Genomic DNA, 15,884 nt, shown 5'->3' with positions numbered 1-15,884 from the left:
TGTGCGCACATACTTTGGTACTGAATTGCAAGTCAAATTTTAGTTTTCTCTTGTTTTGTTTTTCCCCCCCAAATTGGTCATGGGTAACTTTGAAAATGTAAATGGTAAGCAAGTAAAAGGCTGGCATTGACATTTTAAAATGGTCTCGGTTGTCTCTTCATAAAAGGAGTAACTTGAGTTTGTTTGCTGGAATAAGAACTTCCAGAGGTCAGACCTTGGCTGCAGTGAGTAAACGTGACTGGCCATACACTGTTCGCTGCGAAGAAAGAAATGTCCTTTTGCTGTTTGGCTATCAAAGCAATGAAGTTCAAAGGGCAGGCAATCGCTCCGCTAAAATTATGCATTCAGATCTAACAATAGCTTGTCAACCAGAAGCAACTATATGTGGATCTTCAAGTCAACGTAATTGAATAGTCTGTATGAAACCTGAGATAATGACTCCTCCCCTGCACCCTCTTTTATTTGGGTAGTTCCTGCCAAGTATTTAAGATAAACCATGTTTTATTTCAGCGTTCAGATATCTGCCACGTCTCACTTGTGCTTCTCAGGTTCTGTGGTTGACGAAGCTATGTGATGAGATTATGAACTCCTTCAACCCTCAACACTGTTCTTTTTACGGTTACATGAATTCTTTATCGTGAAACACGCACTTACTTATTTGTTGTAATAGATATGCCACCGCCTTTTCTGATTGTTCAGTTTTTTTTGGCACTGTCAACCCTATCATTGTTTAAAATACTGCACCAGCAATGCTGTTAAAGGAAGAAAATGGGCTTTTGATAAATAATGGGAGACATTTAAAATGCTGAGCATTTTTGTCTTATTTTTGTTCCAAAGAAATCACTGAGCTTTTCCTTTTTACCTATGAAACCAAATTTGACATGAAAGGGAAAAAATAATCAATATTTAGATTTTATGATTCTAACCGTATTTTGTGCAGTATGTTGCATGTGTACACCTAATATTGTGTCTAATGAGTTCTTCTTAATTGGATTGTTTGTTTGCTTTGCAGCTTGAATTGGAGAAATCTCAGCTACAGAGCCTGGAGCAGGAACACAAGAAGCTGTCTGCTCAGCTTAAAGACGAGCGTGAGAAGAACAAACACATCGTCATGATGCTGGTAAAAGAGTGCAAGCAGCTGGCTGCCCGGGTCGTGGAGGAGAGTCAGAAGTTTGACGAACTGTCGGCCAAACTGGAAGAGGAAGCCAAGGCAACAGGGCGTCTGGAGGAGGAGCTAACAGTGGAGAAGCAGAAAGGGCAGCAGATGGAGGCCAAGATGGAGAAGCAGCTCTCCGATTTCGACACGGAGCGCGAGCAGTTACGGGCAAAGCTGAGTCGCGAGGAAGCCAGGGCCACCGACCTGAAACTCGAAAGCAGCGATCTGAGGAAGCAGGTGGAACAGCTCCGAACTGCAAAGGAAGCCCAGCAGACTGCTCCTTCGAGCACCGCAGTCAAAACCAGGGCTTCTGTGTCCATTGGTGTGGGAACGGATGTGGTAAACTTGCGGATGGCCTCCTGTCAGACTGACGCATTGCCTACCGCAGAGCACGGTGTTGACGGGGTGAAGAAGTCTCCCCTCACGATACCGGTGAAACCTCCTGCTGCCAATTACAGCAGCTTCGGCCTCCCGAAAGCAGGAGTGGTGGTCAATGCTAGACCTGTTGCTGATCGGGGGATGTCCCATAGCTGTTCAGCACTTCTTCCTGGTTCTTCACAGACTGAAAACGGACCCTCGGGCGGTGACTCACTGCACCCTTCGGGAGTGGCTGCTGCCAGTTTTGTTTCGACACCCATGGGTCACAGTTTACATTCACCCGGTTCTGCTGCCACTTTGCCGACAGGCGTCAGCCCCAGGGTCCAGGCTGCCCGCAACAAGTTTCAGGCTTCCCCTACTGAGCATGACCAAAATGGAACCACCACACAGAGCCCCCCATCCAGAGATGTGTCGCCCACGAACCGAGACAACTTTGCTGCCAAACAGCAGGCCCGACACACCGTCACGCAGGTCCTTTCGAGGTTTACAAGTCCACAGACTGTGAACACCTTGAGGCCAGGTTTGCCCCACTCTGCCTCCGAAGGGGGGCCTTTCCCTGGGCGCATAGGCCACCCTCAAATTGGCCTAAAGTCACCCACTGTAAGCCGAATCGACAGGGGCAATCCTCCGCCCATCCCTCCCAAGAAGCCCGGCCTCTCGCAAACTCCTTCCCCTCCACACCCATCCATAAAGGTGTTAGGTGATGGCAGCAGGTCCCCCAGCACTGGGCTAGGTCTTCCCTCCAAAGCATTGCCACCTCCTTCCAGTTCTCCTCCCGGGATCCGCCTAATAAACGAGGAGGTTCTGTCCAAACCCACAACACCACAGCTACCGCCCAAGCCGACCCTTGATATTGCAGGGGCAGGCACTGGCTGCCCTATCCCAGCCTTGGCCGCTTCTCAGGTGGGTGCCTGCCCCCCCGTCTCCAGGGGGCTGCACCAGTCCGCATGTACAGAGTGTCCCCATGTCATCCCTACCTCCACCACCGCCATTGCCTATAGCTCCTCCATAAACCCTGTTAGTGCTTCATCCTGTAGACCCTGTGACACAGACAGCCCACTGGCAACAGCCTCAGGTAAAGGTACTGAAAACGATCCTCTGCACAGTAGATCTGTAGGCACAGCTTTTCATATCACAGGGCCTCTGTGTCTCTGTTTCACATTTTCTCTTCTCACTTCAGGTATAACCAGTTTGCAACCAAAATATCTGACTATTCTCAGTATAAATTCTACTGGGTAGCTTCTATAGTAACAAAACCAGTTGGTACATAGCTGTAAAACAATAACCTGAATGGCGAAAACTTAATGAACATGTAGAACCTGAGAGAAAAAAGAAAAAGCATATTTAATACAGATTTGATCCTGTTTTAACAATATAATTTGGTCACAAGAAAACCCTAATTTTCCCCCTCAAATGAAAAATAAATAAAAGGCTGTCCTTGGTTGCACTGAAGTGGATGAACCTTACCTCTTTTGGAGTGGCTTTAGGGTTCCTTCTTTGTGCATACTCTCCCTTTCGTTCCCCTTTGGCAACATGCATTCTTCTGCTTCCAAAAAATCCCATTCTGTCATGTAAGCAATACTAGGTATAAATATAAATGTGTCATGATTATTATATTGACCATCTTGGTATTGCTTATAGAGCACCTTATCAATGATCTGTGATGAGTGCTGATGAGATGGTGAGAGGATGGGTTGGGGTTTGTAACAAACTACACTCTGAAGCTGATGCCAGAAGCTGTTCTCTCCCTTTGTCCTTTTATCATTGCATGTTGTACGAGTCTTGACGACTGCTCTGTGCTCACTAACATCTTGTAATCGTGATCACTGTCTCTGTATTATATAACTGTGCACGTGCTAGTCCGTTCTGTAGTATGGTCCAAGCTAAGGCACTGTCCTTAACTGGGAGGGTTATCTGTCCCTTTGCATCAACCTTTATTTCACTGCCCTTTTCTGGGCAGAAATATGGTCATAAAAATGTCACTGTTACTAATGGGATATAAGAAAACAAAGGTGTATAGGTGTGTATTCATTACTTTTCTGTAGAAAAAATTCAAATTCTATTCAAAATCTTATGTATTATGAAGTAGAAATATGGTTTAACATGTATATATGTTTTACTTGACTTTGCCTTTAAACATGGCAGCCTATAACAAGTAAAATTGAATCTACTTAGCTAGTGTTCATTGTGCAGTTTTACTTCAGATGCACTTTTAAGACTCAAGTGTATGAAGTTGAGATGTGAAATGAAAAATGTGTATTTTGTTACAGTTGTTACCATGCTTACTATAGGTCAATTAGAAGAACAGGATCTGGTCAAACCGTATCATTGTTCATCAAAACAACTGAAAGAAAACTTTACAAGCACACTGCATTGGAAATGTTAATTCAGTTAGAAAAATAGACCATATTGGACATTACATTAATTAAATTAACAATCCTTCAAAATGGGAGTGACCAGAGAATTGTACTCTGATTTATTAACTTTTATTTATTCACATTATAGATGTCCTGTATAGAGGACAGTATTTCTAAAGCTTGCACTACATTTGTAAAGTGTAAGAAAAAAAGAGATATCAATCTGACAATGGATTTTGTAATTATCCTTGTTGTTTAGGTCAAATCTAATAGATGCAATTCTCTATGTCACTGCAACCTGTGAATCCAGATTTGCCCACATCCTAACACTAAATGTAATACAAACCAACATAGAGACTGGTGAAACTGTTGCAAATTGCTGAAAAAGTTTAGAAAATTTAAAGTAATGGTACCAACAAAAGTATTCATTCTACAATCACAGCTTCCCTGTCTTTCTGATCTGATGTGCATTGATATTGTAGCTTTGCTCCATGTTTGAATCTGAATCTGAATCTGGATCTGAAAAGAGCCAAGCACGGCTCCATTTGATTACACTGGCAGGTTAATTAAATAGAAATTGAAGTATAATTAGTCAATGAATATCGAATTAATATGTATCAAATTATATTTTCGCCAGCTTAAACATTTTTTTTTTCTCCTTTCCAGTCTTTTCGTCAAGGGAGAGCACTCAAGGTCTTCCGTTCTTTATGTAGCAAACTCCATGCATTTAACGTTCACTCCTCTAAAACCGCAAAATAACACCTCCTCACACACCTATTCACCTCTACTAAATGTATTTAGTTGACTTTGCCTTCTTGTTTCCCAAAATGTTCTTGTTGTCGTTGTTGTTGTTTTTCATCTATAATATAATTAAAACCGTTTATCATGATAGTTATGGAAAGCAGTCCTCTGATGTTAACCTGTCTAAAGCAACATTACCTTGTGACTTTTTGTCAAAGTGTGATTTACTAGAAAAGGTTCTAATTTTACAAATAGTGAGCTTAACACTGCATTCTAAACCTTTGTCTTTGTCTGACTGAGGGTGGGAGGGGGGGAGCAGCTAACCAATTGCGTTATTGCCAGTTGTAAACTCCAATACAAGGCAGTGCATTGGTCTGATTTGATCCTTCCCCCACAGTCATAACTCTGCACCTGAAGGGTCAATCTTGAAATCCACAGCACAATGAGATCACAGAAGAAGAACTAGTATTATTGACTTTCTAAGATGACGTTAAAATTGAAATACTAACTTACAGTGATTCAGGTACAAGCCAGGTCTGTGAATCTTCCTGCCGTTGTCGTAGTTTTGATTCCTTGCTAGTAGTGGAAAAACTAGCTTTTACTGCAGAGAGATTGAGCAGAAAATGTCCTGAACTTGTAAGAGATGAGAATGCTGTGGGTTGCAATAGCTCAGAGAGTGGCCCAATTTTGCAGGTGTTGCTATAGGTAGGATGCGGTCTGTCAGCTGTTGAGTAATTTTCTTTTGTGTATCACTTCCTCCCTGTAAATGTTGTCACTTTAACTCACAGGCTGGTGTCCCTCCCTAGTCCCCTCGCTAACCTGTGGTGGTCCTGTCCCCCTGGCTGGCAGGCCCACCCTCCTCCTCGAAGCTGCTACCCAGGGAAATGTCACTTTATTGTCAATGCTGCTTAACCAAGATCCAATGGATATTAGTCACCTTGATGAAGATGGATATTCTGCCTTGTATTCTGCTGCTAAAAATGGACACACAGGTAACTGCATAATTATAATTTTCACCAGTTATTCAAAGCTTGGAAAGTTACACAAACTGTAATCTGTACATACGTACATGCAGTCATGTTTGTGTTTGCAAAGTTACCAAATGTTATGCTTTATATTTTTTTATTCGGGGGGGAAATTATTATTTTTGTTCCTCCTCATTAAATGCTGTGACTTTATGCAAACTCCATCCCCTAAGTTTACTTGAATCATTAAAGAGATGTTTGCACATGCGTAGTTACCATTGAAGTCCTAATATTATACATTTTTGATGCTGGTGGAAAATATGACAACCTGTTTGTGTATACTTTTGACTTTAAAACTTTAGGTCTTGCAATTTGTGATTTCGGCAGATTTTTTCTGCCGATTTGCTGGTAAAATAATACATAATGTGTGGTGTTTACAAATGACTCCAACTGGTTGGAAACCACTTCGTTCTTTTTGTCACAAGAGGTTTATTGATCTAGACCCAGCTTAACTACCAGGATGCTATTATATGTGTTCTGCAAACTGTGTGTGTAATTTAGGGTTATTTTTAAGCTGGTTCATTCGTTTCTGTTGTATTTAATGCAGAAGAAAACAGTATAAACGAAAACAAATCATAAACTAGCTATACTTACCTCGTTCCATTTCAGCCTGCCATCATCTCCTCAAATTATTTTCAGTTCTGCCTTTAATGACTAAGACATTCTGCTAAAGGTTCTTACAAAAAACAACAACCTAACGTCAGTGTACTGATTCATGGCTGGCAGTTTGTGGAGGAAATAAGTGAGTCATGGGGTCCTTGTAGATTAATTTTCTTTTCCAGATTAAATTTACAAATGCTTTTTATTTTACTGCTATTCAGCTTCCCAGTTTCAAGGATTAGCATTCAATTCATCTTAGTGCTAAAACTTTTCTGTCAATCTAGAGCACATTGTAGACAAAACTGTCATTCCATTCCAGTGTCAATCCACCAGGTATCACATAAGCAAGATTCAGCACTCCATTATATGTTTTTATTGTGAAATTCTGTGATGTACCCTGGACTTGTTTTGTACTCTGAAAGTTTAACTGGGTTTGTAACTCGGTATCCTCTCGGGAGGATCCTTAATCACATCCATTCATTAAAAATGTATTATGTTATTTATGCATTCAAGGCGGTAAGGGAAGGTTTAGGGAATGTTCAATTTATAGCTCACAGGAGTCAGTGTCTGTAGTGTTTTAAATTGCTGGAAATCAACCAATCACAACCTTTCAAGCACGTCTAATTTGTTTTTGCAATTTTGTTCATAACCCAAATTATACATCGAATTATAAATATCGACCATGCAGTACAGTTTATGTATTGCACAGCCCTCGCAAATAGCACTTAGATCTTAATCCAAAGGATTTATTCTTTCAGCCATCAATCTGTATGTAGAGATTCACTTGGTGTGTTCAGCAGGTCAGTTTTGTACTGCTTACTCATTTTATATGTTAACATACTGGATTGGAACACAAAGCCCCATTGATCCACAATCATTTGATTCTGCATGGTTTGCACGTTAACCTTTAGCATTTTAATGTGAAGGAATCCTGATTTATCTAAAGCAATAGCTCTTGAATGTATTTTTGGATGCAGTGTCTCATCAAGATCCTAGAATATCATGTATTATATTATTTGCAATATATAGAATATAGAATATATAGAATTAGAATGCATTATTCCATCATGTTTTCAGCAACTAAAATAAAATTAATTGACATAAAAAAGGCTGTTAAAGCTGTGCTTTGTCGTATTCTGTTCTTTTAAAAAATGAAATATGCAGCAGACCTATATAGAAACCATTCATAATCTTTGAACTGCTGATGACGTGCCTCAGTAGTTATTTTTTAAGCCCTATTTTTAAATCTTCAAACTTAAAGAAATTAAAGCGGTATCAGTATACAGACTCTATATTAATCTGAAACTCAATATATGATGCTGTATGATAATGATTAAAGTAAGATGATTAAAGCACATTTTGACTCCTTTCAAGTATTTTGCCAGTGTAGAGTGCTCTTAATTTTATGTTAATAATACATAGAAACCGCTAGGTACAAGATGGTAACCTTTTAAGAAACCAATTTTTTTTTTACACTAAAAGTAAAATCTATGAGAGGGTCTTCCATAGTCAATCACAATGAACTAGATGACTAGTTTATTTTCCTTATGTTAATGAAAATATCAGAGTTCTGTAGCTTTATAGATGTGTTATGCTATATCTATATCTATAATGATATCCATATCTGTGTAGATTTTTGTTCTGAGCCTGTTCTAGAATGACCTGTCACAAGTCTTGCTATTATGGTTACTTAGACCAGTTTTGGTATATTCAAATCATGCTATAATATACCATCATGGGTAGCATGTGATTGATTTTGTTTCTCTTACAGCATCCATTATGGTCTTACAAAGACAAACCCCCCGAAATGAAGAACAAAAATAGCCACCTAGAATACTTGGAAAAATACTCAACATAGGCCTGTAATTGACATTAGTCTCTGGATTTCCATAGTTCTGTGCACATGGAGACTTGGAGATCTGACTGTGTTATTCTCCATTAAAAAGCATCAGCCACATCCGCATGATTTAAGAATCTGTGAAAGAAATGAGATGTGACAGTGCCTGTTTGTTCCTGACAAACCTAGTGCTTTGATCTTGCCAGATTACTATACAGAAAACCGCTTGTTGTATAACACAGTATGAACTTAAGCCCCCTGACTCTGACATTTTGAAACATCATTAGATAGAATTCTGGTATATTGAAATGTATTGCCAAATTTGACATCTTTGGACTGTTTAGAATGGGGGGCAGGGAATAAAATTAACACCCGCCACTCGTCAAATACAGGTAGATTTAGCCAGTAGCGGGTAAATCTGTCAATTTTACCAGCCACTTCGGCGGGTAGCCAACAAGTGTACGGGAACTCAACTTTTAGTTTCTGATAGAGTATTTGTCGGTATGTTTCAAAATATGAATTAATTTGTTGACATTGTAGTGTTGGTTTGTTAGTTGATTTGGCAAATCGCAATATCATGAAAATATATGGCATCTGGACAGTCTTCGGTCCAGGAGGACATATTTCATGGATAGCAATGAAGCAGAATTAAGGTGGTTAGGGATGTGGAAAAATAATGACTTTTAATTACTTTTCATAGTCATAATTACTGACTTTTTAATTACCTGGATCAAAGTGTTTCAGAATTATAATATGACAGAAAAGGAAAGAGGACCACAACAAACACATTAATACACACACAGCCAGCTATTGCTATTTATTTTGTATTCGCTGGAACTCAAACCCAGTTATGTTTCCGAACGCAGAGCGGCGGTCTGAGTGGTTTGGAGAGGAAAAGCCAATCGTTTAGTGCTGGCATGCATGGTATTGACCAATGGAAAGGACGTTACTACCTGTCATCATTCCTAGAGAATATATATTTTTACCCAACCACAGACCATGACTCTATGAATATCTAGCCAATCCAATGAAATCCTTTTAATGATGTGCAGAAACCCAAAGAAGGGAGTAGCACTGAAGAGGAAGAGGAATATGAAGAGCAATAATGATCAAAGACCCTATAACACTTGCAAGTAGAAACTGTGTGGGAGCATGTTTTTTCTATCCAGATCCTTTTCCTTCATACACACCCGTCTAGTCTATACAGGTGTGCAGTTAGCTTTTGTTATGGTGATTGATTAATTACCTGAATAAATGCCATGTTTTAACATGTTCTCCACACATTTCAACATTTTTGGTGATGTTTGCCTTTGGCTGGTAAAAATACCAAGTGGCTGGTAAGTTTTTTTTCCTTCTACCAGACACAGTGGCTAGGGACCAAGAAAGTTAATTTTATCCCCTGATGGGGGGGATATTAATCTTTTCCACATGAAGGGGAAAAACTGTCATACCAGACAGGAAATCGGTGGTGATGGTCTGAGCTGACCATAATTAGGGTTCAAATGTCCAACTGTCCTTTTTTGAGATGTGCTTCAACTGGGTAATTCAAAAAGGTGCAGTTCCCAGTGTGGTTCAGGTTTTTAGGACGTTTCTTAGCCAAGAGACGTTTTCGGAGGAGACATTTTCTTCACAGGTGGGGGACAAAATAAAAATAACATATCTGTTGAATGAGAAATGGGTGAAAGGCTATGTAAAGGTCTGAACTACCTAGAATTTTGCCGGGGTCAGGGATGTGCAGTGTGGTGGGTGAGGGGGTTGCATTGCACACATGCCCCCTTAATTTCATTGAGCTTTATAGTCTTTATAGTGTATGTAGTATAGTATGTATAATCTGACTGTATAGTCGAGTTTGTCCTCGGGATAGGAATATCAGTTGGTAATGGATTTGTGGCCCTGAAGTGATTCTGGGTATTGGCAGCAATCGGGTATTGGTGATTGAGGGGGACACACTGTTGGACTGGCATGTCTAGAGGCAACATCATGGTAATTCAGGCTCAGATCTCTCTCGGAGCTGACTAACTCAGCATTTGCACTAAATCAGTATCAATTTAACACTGTTAATGTCGGGCTCTAATGTGTGGTGCTTATATCTCCTTCTTTGTTGTCGTTTTAAAGACTGTGTTAAGCTGCTGCTGACTACAGGGATGCCCGCTGATGTTCCTGATAAAAACGGATTTACACCTGTACACAACGCTGCTGCCAATGGTCATTTCAGGTTGGTTTAAGATTTTATCGGTCCTGCAGAATGTATTGCTCTCACTCTCTCTCTCATTCCCCTCGCACTCGCATTGACTTCAGGGTTAAATTCAGTTGCCCTAGCATTTCACCCTCTTAATCCTTGTCCTTCCCGACCCCGCTGTAATGCTACTGGCACCTGCCGAGTGACAAGAGTGGAGCAGGTGTGAGCTCCCTGGATTTGTCAGGGCAAGTGTAGAACATCCAATTCTCGCCACCCCCACACATTATAATGAATGCAAGTTGGCACTCATGACCGATTCTGTTTGGACTGCCTGACACCCCTTGTTGTTTTGTCTGTCACGATTTTTCTCGAAGTTCTTTCTGCTTTTGGATTTATTGTAACAGGTTGGTGTAGTTTTGGTAATGGATGTCTGTCACTGAAACTCCCCCAAAGTACTTTTACATGTTAATGTTCACTGTTCACCTGCATTGCTATTGAGTGTGGCTTTGTCACATAAAAAAAAAAAACATGACAAAAACACAATTGATCGTTTTCCTATCTTAAGTGTGTTATCTGGATTGGAATAGGTTTAACAGTTTTGTGAATAGAGTGCCAATCTTGTCCCACAACTGAATGTATTCATTTCCATAGTATATATTCCCTGTCAATGTATTCCTTACCGTTTTCAGGTGTATTGAACTATTAACTAGCTTTGGTGCTGATGTGAACCGTGCTACTGTGAGAGGACAGACCCCTCTGTATCTGGCCAGTGGTAGTGGGAGCCCCGAGTGTGTGAGACTACTGCTGGCCAAGGGAGCTGACCGCGCTGTGGTCACCAGGGTAAGTCTGCTCTATAGACAACAGCCTACCAGTTCAGTTGAACCTCTCACCGACTGTTGCTGCAAAACAACCAATCTTTTTAGTAATTTATCTGGTTGTCAAAGGTTATTTAAGAAGTAATCTTTTACTTTCTCTGCCATGGTTATTTTGAGAAGCCAATCAGATATTAAAATCACCTTGTGGCTGTTTTAAATGATGGAATACATACTAGAAGACTACAGTGTATGTGAGAGTGTGTGCGTTATGAAATTGACATGAGTTTTTGTCAATCTGCCGATTTATACAATAAATACATTCAATACAGTGTTTCCTGTAAATGTTAAAATCAAATTTATCTTTCATAATAATGATATATTTATCTGAAGATATATTGGGTGGATTTTTATACTGCTGTCTTTGCTTTGTTTTGATTAAATTTATTAAATCATGTTTTTTAATAGTATTTCGCAACTGTTCCTGACATTTTTTTAATGAAGCTAGTCTTGTGTGTTCACATGGCAACATGAATACACTTTATATTCACGGGATGTATTTGGTCTCCATGCATTCTTGTACTCTTGACAAAATATTTGGCACAACAAAGTTTTGTACCTCCCTTCTCATTACTAAATAGTATTATACATACAGTGTATATATATATATATATATATATATATATATATATATATATATATATATATATATGTGTGTATGTATGTATATATGTATACGTATATATACAGCTCTGGAAAAAATTGAGACCACTAAAAAATTATCAGTTTCTCTGGTTTTACAATTTATACGTACACTGATCAGCCATAACATTATGACCACTGACAGATGAAGTGAATAACACTGATAATCTCGTTATCATGGCACCTGTCAGTGGGTGGGATATATTAGGCAGCAAGTGAACATTTTGTCCTCAAAGTTGAAGTGTTAGAAGCAGGAAAAATGGGCAAGCGTAAGGATCTGAGCGACTTTGACAAGGGACAAATTGTGATGGCTAGACGACTGGGTCAGAGCATCTCCAAAACTGCAGCTCTTGTGGGGTGTTCCCGGTCTGCAGTGGTCAGTACCTATCAAAAGTGGTCCAAGGAAGGAAAAGCGGTGAACCGGCGACAGGGTCATGGGCAGCCAAGGCTCACTGATGCACGTGGGGAGCGAAGGCTGGACCGTGTGGTCCGATCCAACAGACGAGCTACTGTAGCTCAAATTGCTGAAAAAGTGAATGCTGGTGCTGATAGAAAGGTGTCAGAACACACAGTGCATCGCAGTTTGTTGCGTATGGGGCTGCGTAGCCGCAGACCAGTCAGGGTGCCCATGCTGACCCCTGTCCACTGCCGAAAGTGCCTACAATGGGCACGTGAGCATCAGAACTGGACCACGGAGCAATGGAGGAAGGTGGCCTGGTCTGATGAATCACAAGTTCATGGTGTTGACTTGGCCTCCAAATTCCAAATAAAAATATGAATGGAATGGAATGGCTGCCATACATGTACAGATGCTGATTTAAGAAAAATGTGCAGTGGTCTCTGAACTTTTTTCAGAGCTGTATATATGTGTGTGTGTGTATGTGTGTGTGTATATATATATAATATATATATATATATATTGTGCATACATACAGTACTGTGCAAAAAGTTTAGGCAGAAAAAATGCTGTAAAGTAAGAATGCTTTCAAAAATAGACATGTTAATAGATTATAGTTATCAATTAACAAAATGCAAAGTGAGTGAACAGAAGAACAATCTACATCAAATCCATATTTGGTGTGACCACCCTTTGCCTTCAAAACGGCATCAATTCTTCTAGGTACGCTTTGCACACAGTTTTTGAAGGACCTTGGCAGGTAGGTTGGTCCAAACATCTTGGAGAACTAACCACAGTTCTTCTGTGGATTTAGGCAGCCTCAGTTGCTTCTCTCTCTTCATGTAATCCCAGACAGACTTGATGATGTTGATATCAGGGCTCTGTGGTGGCCATACCATCACTTCCAGGACTCCTTGTTCTTCTTTACACTGAAGAAGAACAATATAATATATAATCCTAATTAGGGCCCCCAAAACTCTCTCAATGCCCCTGAACACACACACACACACACACACACACACACACACACACACACACACACACACACATACATATGTGAAGGCCTCCCCAAGATTTTTCCACTTGCATCTATAGCTTTCCTTTTCCACAATCAATATCTTATACAGTTTTTTCCGTGTGCGTAAAATAGGATATGATAATCTATTACTCCTTCTTTTCTAGTCAGCGCCTAATTTCTAGAACAAAGCAGACTTCAAACGCTATTCACAAGAGTACTGCAGAATCACCATGAACTCGAGGGCATACCATCAGTGCTTTTCCCTCTGAGAGAGAACGTTTGCAGCTATTTTTAGCCTCTGTAATAAGATTTCTGTGGACACAAAGCCTTGAGTAAACACTTAAGAAAAATCTTATTTTTTCAATGATGGTGACGTTACTTGTGCTTGTCCTTTGTGTATATTTTTTGGCATGAAGGACGGATGGACAGCACTCCATGCAGCTGTTGACTCAGGTCATGCTAGCTGCCTGGTGCTCCTCATGTATTATGATGCATCTGAAGATGGAGTGTCTGCCAGCGAACTGGAGAGGACTTTCGATCCCTCTGACTTCAGCTACATGGAGATCATCCGTACCTGGGGAAAGAGGCCTACGCTGCCTGGCAACCTGATCAACCACGCCAACACAGACGGCTGGACAGCTGCCCACATTGCTGCCTCCAAGGGATTTAAGGTCAGTTGGCTGCAGTTCATTAAACCAGAGGAGATGAAGTGGCTTTATTCACAAAATAACAAAAGGGGGAAGCTGGTTGTGTAGTGAACTCATAAGGCCCTGCTTTACAAGGGAAGATGACATTGAAGTTGGGAGGGGTATGGATTGAGACTATTATTTTTCCTTGTTACTTATTTTTTTCCCTGTAATGACAATACATTTTGTACCCATTTATACAATGTTCTTATTTGACAAGATTTCAAAATTGGAAATATGTATTAGATTGAATCTTGTAAACAAACAAACAAACAAAAACAAAAAATCCCCAATTAAATGATATACGTTTATGCATAAGGGAAGTAAGCTTCTTTTGTGTGGATAATTTTATTGAACTCTTAATCTAAAACTGACACAATTCTTCATTTTGTATCCATATGCATCAGGCAGCTGATACACTCACTTGATAAGATTTGAAGAATTGAGAAAGGCAATTAATTTTAATTAATTAAAGTCATTAATTTTGTCCCTTGCAAGAGTAACAAGTATAATACATCAGGAGAAATGGGATTCATACTGATACTGCATTTTTTCAAATATTGATGCATCCCAATTTGCGTTGAGAGAATTAAGAGTTTCATAACCAGAAATGACTTCATTAAAGGTCCATGCGTCAGCTGTTTCAGCTTTTCACTTGGGAGTTCCAGAATGAGATGTTAAGGATTCTATCTCTTCTAATTAGGTCTATAAAATCAGCATGGTGCTCTACCCTACCAAAGTGGAACCTTGACTTTGATCCAAAGCTCATTTCAATGCAGAGGTTTGACACTCTCCAGAGTAAACGCTACACTGCCTTGGATATCCCCAGCTGCATATTTTGGCGTTCAGTTGCTTACATTAAAACATTTTGTAATGCATTACAAAATTACAAAATTACAAAAATACTCTTTCCTTGGTCTGGTTCTTCACCTTCAGATACCTTCTGAGATTGTTCGTGTAGTTCCCTTATTTACTCATAATGCAATTTATATTTTTTCTACTGTCACCATTATGCTATAGTCTGTGTTTTATATGAGATAAAAATAGACTCCATTATACCTCCCGGGGAGCTGTGTTGTAGATGAATATGACACTGTTCAGACTTCAGAAAAAGCTTAGCTATATTTTTAAGTTCCTGTTGTCTTTGAGCATATTGACTGTGTGGCAAGATAGTAATATAATGTCCCAGCTACATTCTTAAAAGGTTCTCTCATGATAACCTGGGGAATATGCTGTTTGGAACAAAATACATTGCTTTCTTGAAAGCATGCAGCCTACATCATATCTATAGATAGATGTGCATTTGATGACCGCCTCTTGGGGAAACATAAATTGTTCGGCATCCTCTAGCTAATAAACCTGTTGATCTTGTCAGGAAAGGAGGGTTATTTCCTTGTCATGCACCATTCTGACATATTAATAACAGAGTATGCATTTTAATGGGTTCATTGAGGCAAATTATTATACATGTTTAAGAATTAGGTCAGTGTTAGATTGAGTTGAACAAAAGAATACACATAAAAAGTGCTCAACTTAAAATCGCAATTATTCAAAAATTACTGCATCATAAAAATAAAATAAGTGACATTGCTTTTATCCTATTCTCATCAGTCTGGTGTTGACGGCTGTTGAATATTTAGGAAGTTGGAATGTTGGGATTGTGTACAATGTAATACTTTAACTTAAACCTGCCTGCTTCAAAATTCTCAGTTATTACTGCAAATACAAAGTGTGTTTTTGATTTTAACTTTCAGAATTGCCTTGAGGTTTTGTGTAGCCACAGCAACCAAGACATTGAAAAAAGGGACAAATGCAACCGAACCGTCCATGATGTGGCTACAGATGACTGCAAAGATCTTTTAGAAAACCTGTGTGAGTTGCTGGGTTTACTAGGATTCTTATATATATATATATATATATATATATACACTCACCTAAAGGATTATTAGGAACACCTGTTCAATTTCTCATTAATGCAATTATCTAACAAACCAAT

General features: G+C 39.6%; 1 protein-coding gene across 2 annotated transcripts in view; it reads left to right on the top strand.

Annotated features, from left to right (window-relative positions):
- cttnbp2 (cortactin binding protein 2) overlaps positions 1 to 15,884 on the top strand; it is a 72,649-nt gene that overhangs the window by 41,933 nt on the left and 14,832 nt on the right. For both annotated transcript variants that reach the window (XM_066705141.1, XM_066705142.1), the window contains exons 4-9: positions 1,013 to 2,609; positions 5,421 to 5,624; positions 10,210 to 10,309; positions 10,963 to 11,113; positions 13,619 to 13,873; positions 15,643 to 15,760. In XM_066705141.1, the coding sequence (XP_066561238.1) occupies positions 1,013 to 2,609; positions 5,421 to 5,624; positions 10,210 to 10,309; positions 10,963 to 11,113; positions 13,619 to 13,873; positions 15,643 to 15,760 (2,425 nt within the window). The remainder of the gene's footprint in view (positions 1 to 1,012; positions 2,610 to 5,420; positions 5,625 to 10,209; positions 10,310 to 10,962; positions 11,114 to 13,618; positions 13,874 to 15,642; positions 15,761 to 15,884) is intronic.

The sequence above is a fragment of the Amia ocellicauda genome, chromosome 5, assembly GCF_036373705.1.
Source record: "Amia ocellicauda isolate fAmiCal2 chromosome 5, fAmiCal2.hap1, whole genome shotgun sequence".
Classification (NCBI taxonomy): domain Eukaryota; kingdom Metazoa; phylum Chordata; class Actinopteri; order Amiiformes; family Amiidae; genus Amia; species Amia ocellicauda.
This window is presented reverse-complemented; position numbering and strand designations above follow the sequence as displayed.